Below are 10,692 nucleotides of genomic sequence, written 5' to 3'. Positions count from 1 at the left end.
GAGCTGGGCTGAGGCTCCAAGATAGCCTCAGAATGTGGCTGATCACTAGAAAGACCAAGAGATTACAGGGTGGGAAATTTCAGCCCCACTCATTGGCTGGAGATGGGGATGTGCTGGAGATTAAGCTCTATGTTTTATAGAGCTTGAACAAGGAGATTCAGAGTTTCCGAAGTGGGGAATACATCCATCTGCCAGGAGTGTGGCACACCTCAACTCCACAGGGACAGATGGTACGGCACTCAAGACCCCTCCAGACCTTGCCCTATAAACTTATTCATTTGTACCCTTTATAATAAACTAGTACATGTAAGTAAAGTAGCTTCCTGAGATCTGGAGCCATTCTAGTAAATTATCAAACTTGAGGAGGGAGCCACTGGAACACCCAATTTATAGCTGCTCAGTCAGAAATTCGGGTGACCTGATACTTGCACCTGGCCTTTGAAGTGCATGCAGTTTTGTGGGAGTGAGCCTTACATTTGGGGGGGTTGACACTTAACACCAGGTGGGTAGACTAAACTGAAGTCAATTGCTGGACACCCAGCTGGTGTCCAATAGACTCTCAGAATTGGCTGGTGTCAGAAAACACTCCAGGTGGCTAGAATTTGCAGAGGAGAATAAAAGAGAGGAAGGATCTGACCAGGAGGGGGGAAAAAAAAATCAACAGAAACAGACCAAGATGTGACAGAGATGGAATTAGAAAATAAGGGCATTTAAAACAGCTATTATAAATATGCTCCATATGCTCAAGGATGAGTAGGAAAACATGAGCATGGTGAGGAAAGAAATGAAAGATATTAAAAAGCTCCAAATGTAACTTCTCACGGACAAAAACAAAATATCTGAAATGAAAACAACACTGGATGGGTTAAGAACAGATTAGACACCACAGAAAAAAAGATCAGTGAACTTAAAATGTAGCAACAGAAACTATCCAAGATGAAGATCAGAGGCGGGTGGAAGACTTAAAGGAAAAAAAAAATTAGAGCAGCACAACAATGACCTGTAGGACAACTTGAAATATTTAACATACATGAAACTGGAGTACTGGAAGAGGAGTGAGGAGGCATTTAAAAAAAACTGAAAAAATAGTGGATGACAACTTCCCCAAAATAATGAAAACTATAAAAACACATATCCAAGCAGCTCAACAAATCCCAAGAGAAGAACAACAAAAATAAGACACAAAGAAAACCATCCATCCAAAGCACATCATAATCATTGCTGGAAAACAGTGATAAAATTAAAAAAAAAAAAAAAAAAAACACAAAAAAAGGATTTACATAGAGAGGAACAAAGGTAAGAATTACAGCAGTCTCGGTAGAAATCATATGAAACCAAAGAAAAGAGTACAGCTTGTAAGAGTGACGAGAAAACAGAATTATAAAAACACCACACATGCTCTTCAAACTCAGTGGGACCTTGAACCCACTATTCCTCTCCTTTCTCTCTAGCTCCATCCCTTCATGACTTGACCTCCCTTCCAGCTCAGCCTGGCATCTACAGGCTATCATTTCAACTACTCTTGTCAAAATCCTGAATTCCTTTGCCTACCCTCTGGACAACTTACCTGGCCAAGAATCAACTCTGACCAAATCCAACTATTTGGCTCTCAGGGCCTACAGGGGCCTCAAGGGAGGTGAAAAAGGAGTTTTGTAAACCTAAAGTAACTTATCAATTCAGTGTTACTGAGCTAATCCGGCCTTCAAAACTACTGTAACAATCTCTCCATTCTCCTCAGTTAGCAACCTGTCCCATTTTCTGTAACAACTCTAAGAGCCTCCTCAAACAACTTCTACTCCAGCAGCACCTAGCCTTCTGAATTTAAATAGAGCCAAGTCAAGGATGCCTGAGTGGCTCTGTCAGTTAAGCCTCTGCCTTTGTTTTGGCTCAGGTGATGAAACAGGGTCCAGGGATCAAGTCCCACCTCAGGCTCCCTGCTCAGCAGGGAACATGCTTCTCCCTCTGCCTGCTCCCCTGCCTGTGCTTGTGCTCTCTCTGACAATTAGATAAATAGAGCCAAGTCTAGTCCACCCAAAAAGCCCACCCTACCTTCAGGCCCAAGTCCCTATCTGGAGCCCAACACTCTTCATAAACTTATACCCTGCACAAGAATTAATGACTCTTTAATACCTACTATCCAATCCATATTCATTTCAAAATATCTAAAAAGATACATTTATGTTTGATTTGTTCAAATTAGGAACCAAATCAGGTACACACATTACCCTTGGCTGATTAAGTCTCCCAAGGCACTTTTAATCTTCAACAGTTACCACTATTCCTCTCCTCCACCCCAACTGTCTTTCTTTTTAATGTCATTTTCTGTTCACAGAACCAGATTATTTGTCCTAGTGTAATTACCACATTCTGTTGCCTGATTGCTTTAAATTGTTCTTTCACTTTCCTCTAGCTCCCACATTTCTCACAACATGGTAGTTCCCTCTACATTATTAGCTATGATCCTGTAGGTTTTTCTCTTTTCCTCTCCTTTCCTTATCTTTCCCTCCCACCTTCTATGAAAACAAGTGCTTTGTCCATCTACTGACAGGTGGATAAAGAGAATGTGGGGGACGCCTGGGTGGCTCAGTGGGTTAAGGCCTCTGCCTCTGTTCAGGTCATGATCTCAGGGTCCTGGGATTGAGCCCCGCATCGGGCTCTGCTCAGCGGGGAGCCTCCTCCCCCACTCCTCTGCCTACCTCTCTGCCTACTTGTGATCTCTCTCTGTCAAATAAATAAATAAAATCTTAAAAAAAAAAAAAGAGAATGTGGCATTTCCCTACAATGGAGTATTATTTGGCCATAAAAAGGAATGCAGTACTAGACATGGGACAATATAGATGAATCTTGAAAACATCATGCTCAGTGAAAGCAGCCAGTCACAAAAACCACATATTACATGATTCTATTTATGTAAAAAAATATATAGGCTTTTTTTTTTCCCCCAAATAGGCAAATACAGAGATATAAAGAGGTTATTTGGGGAAGAGGTGCTGGGAAGGAACAGGTAGAAAAGTTTCTTTCTAAGGTGATAAAAATGTTCTAATATTGATCGTGCTGATCACTCTGCAACTCTGAATACACTAAAAACCAATGAATGACACACTTTAAATAAGTGACTTGTATGTGCTTCAGACCTTAACAAAAGTATTATAGAATAAAAACAAAATAAGTATCTTTTTAATGTGTCTATCCATACTGAAATGATACAATTGTCAAGCTTTCTTAGTAAGTGAAAAAAGGAAGTCGCAGAACATTCCATGCATGCAGTATGCTACCATTTATGTCAAAGGACCATACACACAGACACACACGAGTCTGCACATGTAGAAATACAGACTTATTACTATTTACTCTATAGTCACTTTTAATTTTTTATGTCATCTAACACTTTTTTAAATTCTTCTGAATTGCAGAATTGTCACACTGAGATTAAAATTACTAAAGGCAACTTACGAGCAAAGCTGAGTGGACAACTGGGGGGTTGGGATGATCCATAAACAAAATAAGGCCAGGGAGACATCCCTGGTCCTGGACAATGGCTCTTCTATTTAATGGATCTGCTGCTAGATCCCGGAGTTGGTTAACTACCGAGAGAGCATCAGGTTCTTCATTCATCGTGGAGGAGGATGAATTCATCTTCTATGCCATACACGTGAACAAAATCTTCTTAAATTCTGTAGAAACGGTTTGCAAAATTAGTTCTAGGCTGCTGAAGTACGTTCTGGCATTTGTCAAACAATCAGGATTACAACACCTTTAGAAAGAAACAGATGAATCTAAATCACACAAAAACTTGAGACTTGGCAATTCCACAGTTTAAGTAAAATGAACATAAGAAGCTGAGTAAAAAAAACACACCAAAAACCAAGTTATTTATGCGCACATTTAAAGAACATATGTCACCTTCAATATTCCAATAAATTCCATTTTAGCAATACATATTTTAACACTGAAGTCACAATAAACAGGATCTTTACAGTTAAAGTTCATAACCTGCACTATACTTCTCAAATTATACCACTGCCAGTGCTTTTTTCCTCTAGAACAGTTCTGGAACCTAACACAAGTGCCTCAGGGAATGTGGCTAGCTGAAAGCTTTTTTTTTTTTATTCATCTACTAACAAAACCCAGCATACTGGGTTTACAAAAGATAAAAACCCCTAGGAAAAAGGAGGGAGTCAAAAAAGACCATGAACAAAAAACAAGGCAAAAAGGGTATTTCACCCTGTGTCAGGCCCCAGGAGTTAGGGAGATCACAGTGAATATGAACTGAATCTAAACACACCTGTCCATCTTCTGAGTGTGCCATATTCAGAAGAATGGAACACAATTCGAGGTAATTCATTTGACAGATAAGGAAACAGTCACAGAGAAGTTAAATAATTTGCCCCATGTGACGAAAGCTAGTGAGTATCAAAGTGCACTAAAATCTTATCTCCTGGGGCACCTGGGTGGCTCAGTGGGTTAAGCCTCTGCCTTCTGCTCAGGTCATGATCCCAGGGTCCTGGGATCAAGCCCCACATCGGGTTCTCTGCTCAGTGGGGAGCCTGCTTCCCCCACTCTCTCTCTGCCTGCCTCTCTGTCAAATAAATAAATGAAATTTTTTAAATAAATAAAATAAAATCTTATCTCCTAAACAACAGTCTTTCCACTTTCCATAGCCTTTTTAAATTTTTATTTAAATTTAATTAACTAACATATAATATACTATTGGTTTGAGAGGCAAAGGTCAGTGATTCATCAGTCTTATACAATACCTAGTGCTCCTTATATCACGTGCCCTCTTTAATGTCCATCACCCAGTTACCCCATCCCTTCAACCCTCTACCCTCCAGCAACCCTGCTTGTTTCTTCCATAGTCTTTTTATTTTTTTCCACATATTACTTTTTTTTTTTTTTTTTAAGATTTATTCATTTGAGAGAGAATGAGAGAGAGTTCACGTGCATGCGTGGGGGTAGGAGTAGAGGGAGAAGGAAAAAATCTCCAGCAGCCTCCATCCTGAGCACTGAATGAGATGTGGGGTTTGATCCCAGGACTCTGAGCCAAAATCAAAGGTCAGTTGCTTACTCACTAAGCCACCCAAGCACACCTCTATGCAGTCCTTTTAAATTTGCATACCTTTTCCCCATAAAAGCAAACCTGGATATTTTAGAAAATATGCTAAACATACAAAAGCCAAAGAAACAAAATATCAAGGAATAATCTTCATATGTGCAGAAAGTTAAAAATAATAACTCCAATCATCAATTACACTGCACATTCCTTATTAGTAAGAATATAAAGGTGTAAATACTTTCTATGAATAAATAAGTTATGTATGGTTAGTGTCAACTTCAAAAACAATGCCAATTAGGAAAGGGAGGGGATGAACAAAATTATTCTGTAACTCCAGAAAGACTACAAAGGCTATTTTGGGGAGAAAAGGTAATAAATAATGCAGAACTGGCCTTACCAGGTATTGGGGGGGAGGGGGCCTGCACAATAGAATGATACTTCTCCCAGGAAAGTTACTTACACATTCAGTATAAGAAAGCAGGCTCTCAGTGAGTCAGACCAAGGCTCCACTGCTTGGTAATAAATATGATTTCGGGCAAATCCCTTACTCTTTATCTCAGTTTCTTCATCTGTAACTTAAGGCTAATTATAGCAGCTATCAAAAGTGTATTGTCTAGGGGCACCTGGGTGGCTCAGTGGATTAAAGCCTCTGCCTTAGGCTCAGGTCATGACCCCAGCGTCCTGGGATCAAGCCCTGCATCAGGCTCTCTGCTCAGCAGGGAGCCTGCTTCCTCCTCTTTCTCTGCCTGTCTCTCTGCCTACTTGTGATCTCTGTCCAATAAATAAATAAAATCTTTTTTTTTAAGTGTATTGTCTAAATAAAAGGGAATACATGGAAAGGACTGGTGCTTAACATATTGTATATGCTCAATAAATAGTGTTCAGTTACATGGAACCAAAAATCGATCAAAAATAGTAAGATTATGGGGTGCCTGGGTGGCTCAGTGGGTTAAGCCTCTGCCTTCGGCTCGGTTTGTGATCCCAGGGTTCTGGGATCGAGCCCCGCATTGAGCCCCACATCAGGCTCTCTGCTCAGCAGGGAGCTTGCTTCCCCCTCTCTCTCTGCCTACTTGTGATCTCTCTGTCAAATAAATAAATAAAATCTTTAAAAAAAAATAGTAAGATTACTCAATAAATGGTATTGGAATGACTTTTAAGCAATTTAAAACCAATGCTAAGCAAGTTTAATTCATATAATATGGCAAAAAGAAATCCTATTCAAGATAAAATACATTAGTTAGATTTTTTTAGGTATGCAAGCAAATGCAAAATAAAGGACTCAGAAAACAGGGCTTTAACAAGATAGTATTTGGCAGGTTATTTTCAAAAAATGAAAATATTATATTGTGGCAATTTAAAAAAATTTAGAGGGGTACCTGGGTGGCTCAGTGGGTTAAAGCCTCTGCCATCGGCTCGGGTCATGATCCTAGGGTCATGGGATTGAGCCTCACATCAGGCTCTCTGCTCAGTGGGGAACCTGCTTTCTCTTCTCTCTGTCTGCCTCTCTGCCTACTTGTGATCTCTGCCAAATAAATAAATAAAATCTTAAAAAAAAAAATCTAAAAAATTTTAGAAAAAAAGCAACAAACTGAATGCATAGAGATAAGACTAACGGGTCTGGGAGCATGCTGCCTCTTAGGTTCCTCTATATTCAATATCCTCAATATCCCTGTTTACAAACCACCTTATCCATGAGCTTTATAAAGTGCTATCAACAACACAAATCTTATGCAAACTGGAACCTGAAGAACCAATTACTGGCTCAAAGGCCCAAGAACCAAGTTACATTTAAGAACCAAATACACGGGACGCCTGGGTGGCTCAGTTGGTTAAGCAGCTGCCTTCGGCTCAGGTCATGATCCTGGAGTCCTGGGATCAAGTCCCACATCGGGCTCCTTGCTCGTCAGGGAGCCTGCTTCTCCCTCTGCCTCTGCCTGCCATTCTGCCTGTGCTCGCTCTCTCTCCCTCTCTCTCTCTGACAAATAAATAAATAAAATCTTAAAAAAAAAAAAAAAAAAAAAAAGAACCAAATACACTGGAAAGGGTCCTTTTGCATTCACCTCTAGCTGTGTAACCGGAGAGCTCCAATCTTAGCTAAGGAGTCCTTAGATACATTTAATCATTCAGTTTAAATGATGCTGAAAACCTTATGGCCTTTCTTGTTCCTTTGAGATGAATAAAAGCCAAAACATTTAAAACTCTCAGTTTTCAAAGCCCATGGAGAAGGAGAGGACTTAAATAAGATCTTCCAAGGAAAAAGTCAGGAATATCACAAGGCATCAAAAATCCTAACACAACAGAGGCAGAAGCTGTGGTCAAGCACTGCATTTCCTCTGGCATGAATGCAAGAAAGGTAGAAAGAAGCTATGATTTCTCCCCTAAATTACATGAGTTTTTAGGTAAAACTTTAAGAGATTTCCTCAGTGTTAAGAGTTCATTTTTCTTTCCTTATTTAATATTCTTGCCAAAATCAAGTTTTTCTGAGAATTGCCTAAATCCTGTTAAATGATCAATATTTCTGTGGATTGAGGAATTCACATAGACGTTTTTATAAGATAGCTATGGAACAGTTGAGAAAATGGAAACAGGTAAGCAAAAGTTGGAACTTTATCGCCAATTCATGTATTAGATACATTTAGTCTTTGTGTTAATTCTATCATTTTCACACACTCAAATTGTTTGATAAAAATGTTAGCCTTCCTAGGCTGGAAAAAATGTTTTTTAAATGATACATTTTGGTACTCATTCTATCTTACCCTCTCTTATTCTCAAATTGGCAAATCTCAAAATATATTTTTTAAAGATTTTGTTTATTTATTTGACAGAGAGAGAGAAGAATCAGGTGGAGCAGCAGGCAGAGGGAGTGGGAGAAGCTTCGGGGCTCCATCCCAAGACCCCTGGGATCATGACCTGAACAGAAGGCAAACACTTAACCAAAGAAGCCACCCAGGCATCCCTCAAAACAATTTTCAAATAACATTTTAAATACATTTATGAGTAATTTTGTAGCAACTAATGAACCAAAACTTAAAAACAAAAACAACTCTCTTCTTCTAATAAGGAGTACTAAATTAGGTTCAAAACAAAATAAGCTTGCAGGGTGCCTACATGGTCGGTGGGTTTTAAGCATCTGCCTTCAGCTCAGGTCATGATCCCAGTGTCCCAGGATAGGGCCCCATATTGGGAGTCTGCTCTTCTGTGTGACTCTCTACTGTTCTCCCTGTCTCTCTCAAATAAATAAATAAAATATTTCAAAAAAAAAAAAAAAGAAAGAAAAGAAGCTTGCTTTATAGTTTCACTTTTTATTTAAAATACTAATGCCAAGAAATGTGGACCTGGACAGCCTGCATCAGCTAAACTGGGATTATTAAAATGCAGATTCCAAGGCCCATACCCAGACCTCACTAGGAATCCTCGGAGGTAGGGCCCACCACATGATTTTAATAAGCACAGAGGTGATTCCTGGTGCAAATAAGAGCAATTAAAACTTAACGGTGGTCGATAACTGCCTGTCTTTTTAATATGGCTGGGAACATCTGAATAAAACCCTGAACATTTAAATTCTACGAAATACTTTAATTATCATGCAACATGACACTAAGTAAATTTGGGACCATGTTTTGGTTTCATTACCAGATAACCAAATAAATAAACTAAAATAAACCCCCACTAGTAGTAGCAAACCCCCAGCAGTAGCAAATTTACTGACTCCTTCCAAAGACAATGGAAGCTTTTCATCAAAAGAAGAAAATTGTGGGGGAAATTATGGTGGAGAACTTGTGTACAGATGTTGTAAGTAAACAGAGGGTTCTTGAAATTTTGTTAGCAGTATTATTTAATATCTCTCTTGTCTCAATCATTTTATTTTTTTGACCAATACCTGATGACTTACAAGTTAGCTTTTAATTACTTTTTAAATATTCTTTTCTGTTTTAAGATTTTTGGCTGCTAAGCTAAAGTTGCCAATACAGACATAATGAAAAATCAAAGCCTCACTAGCAAATGAGGAAAACGCGAAAAAACCTTTCTGTTTTATTTTCTCTTTTTGTTTAGCTCAATTTGGACAAAGAGATCATAAGACAATACATGCTACCCAAACTTTAAGGAGTACTCTGATTATCTAAGGGATCTTGTTCAAAAGCAGATCTGATTCAGCAGATGGAGTGAGGCTTGAGATTCTGCATTTCCAAAAAGCTCCCAGGTGAGGTCTATCCTGCTGGATGGAACTGGGAATTTAGGTGATACATATGAGACTATAATTTTGATTTTCAATTCTTCAGCCAAAACCTACCATTCAGTTCAAAGAATGATTCAGATCTCTTACAACTAAGAGCTGCAGAGAGTACACACCCACAACCTAAATCCATATTCAGTTAAGCAAGTTTTTAAAAAATAACCTAAGCATTGAGTTCAGATCTGGCTTTACTTTACTAGCAACTAACTGTAACTCTTGGAGAAGTTGAGCCTCAGTTTCCTATCAATAATCCCCAACGATTGTCAGGATCAAGAAAATAACTTGAGGCGAGTACCAGCAGTTACCAAACAAGAACTATATACTTGATCCTGTGGTACTTCTATTCCACCAGGTGTTGGGGTATATTCTGCACCTCCCTAACACATCAGAGCACTATCACGAAAGGAGTTGCTAACTGCACGAAGGCCTCCAAGAAGTTATTAAAATACAAGAATGTGAAAGCTGATCTCTTTTGAATAGAGACAAACACAATGTCCTTCCACTCCTAGCAGACATGCAGGTGCACAAAACAGTTACCAAAGAACAAGCCGGAGAGATGAAGTGAGATGACAGCCATTAACGCCAGGGTTCGAAAAAATCGGAGTGCCGGGGATGGAGAGGAAATGAACAAAGCTAACATTTTTTACAGGACATATCGGGACAAGGCGCTTTAAAGCGCTTGGTGGGACGCACTGTTGGGTCCCGGGAAGGCCAGGGGAGAGCGCCTCGGCCCAGGCCGACTCGCAGATTTGATGCAGGGGCCGCTCTCCGCGGCCTTCCTGGCTCCACCGCTTTGTCTGCCTTCCCTAGATCCTTACATACCGCGCCACAGATTCAGGAGTCCAGAGCCTGGCGCACCATCAGGGCCACACCAACGAATGAGGCAGAGGGACCCAGGAGCCGCCGAGCGGATCCCTCCGTCGGCAGACGCGGCCTCAGCGGCAGCAAACCACCAGGTTAACTCGATGAGCCAAAGAGCGAGGACGCTGGCGGGGAAAGGCTGTACAGACTACTCTCCCCCATGATCCTGCAACATCTGACAGTTCTGGCTTCTCATTGGCTGATAGCATTCCAACGCGAGGCTAAGACGCCCAGTACGTGAAGACCTTCTTAAACTAAAGCGTTCATTGGTGATCTAGGGGAAATGCACCAAGGGTTGAACGGAAGGGTCCAATGAGAGCACAGGAACACCGGACTTGGACCGAACGAGTGTCCGTCCGCTAAGCACTGAGCGAAGAAGCTTGCATCCGGGCGGAGAAACCGTTTTAGTTTCCCCGACTACAATTCCCAGCATTCCCGCGCTGAAGTAACCTGTGAGCTCCTGCGTTCGGAAATTCAAATGGTACGTTTTTCTCTGGCAGCTCTTTCAGGTGGAATAAAGTATTTTCGTGATATTTCTTCG

General features: G+C 40.3%; 1 protein-coding gene across 2 annotated transcripts in view; it reads right to left on the bottom strand.

Moving 5' to 3' along the window:
* LOC111155416 (armadillo repeat containing 1) overlaps nt 1-10,307 on the bottom strand; it is a 25,851-nt gene extending 15,544 nt beyond the window's left edge. Inside the window, exons 1-2 of one of the 2 annotated variants that reach the window (XM_022515553.1) lie at nt 10,113-10,307; nt 3,454-3,754 (exon numbers count right to left, since the gene is read on the bottom strand). In XM_022515553.1, the coding sequence (XP_022371261.1) occupies nt 3,454-3,636 (183 nt within the window). In that variant the 5' untranslated portion in view covers nt 3,637-3,754; nt 10,113-10,307. The remainder of the gene's footprint in view (nt 1-3,453; nt 3,755-10,112) is intronic. The other variant, XM_022515552.1, reaches the window with a different exon arrangement.
* Between the last annotated feature and the right edge of the window lie 385 nt (nt 10,308-10,692).

This window comes from Enhydra lutris, unplaced genomic scaffold, assembly GCF_002288905.1.
Source record: "Enhydra lutris kenyoni isolate GAN:26980312 unplaced genomic scaffold, ASM228890v2 scaffoldscaffold41, whole genome shotgun sequence".
Taxonomy (NCBI): domain Eukaryota; kingdom Metazoa; phylum Chordata; class Mammalia; order Carnivora; family Mustelidae; genus Enhydra; species Enhydra lutris.
The sequence above is the reverse complement of the archived record's forward strand: the minus strand, read 5'-3'. Positions and strand labels throughout refer to the sequence as shown.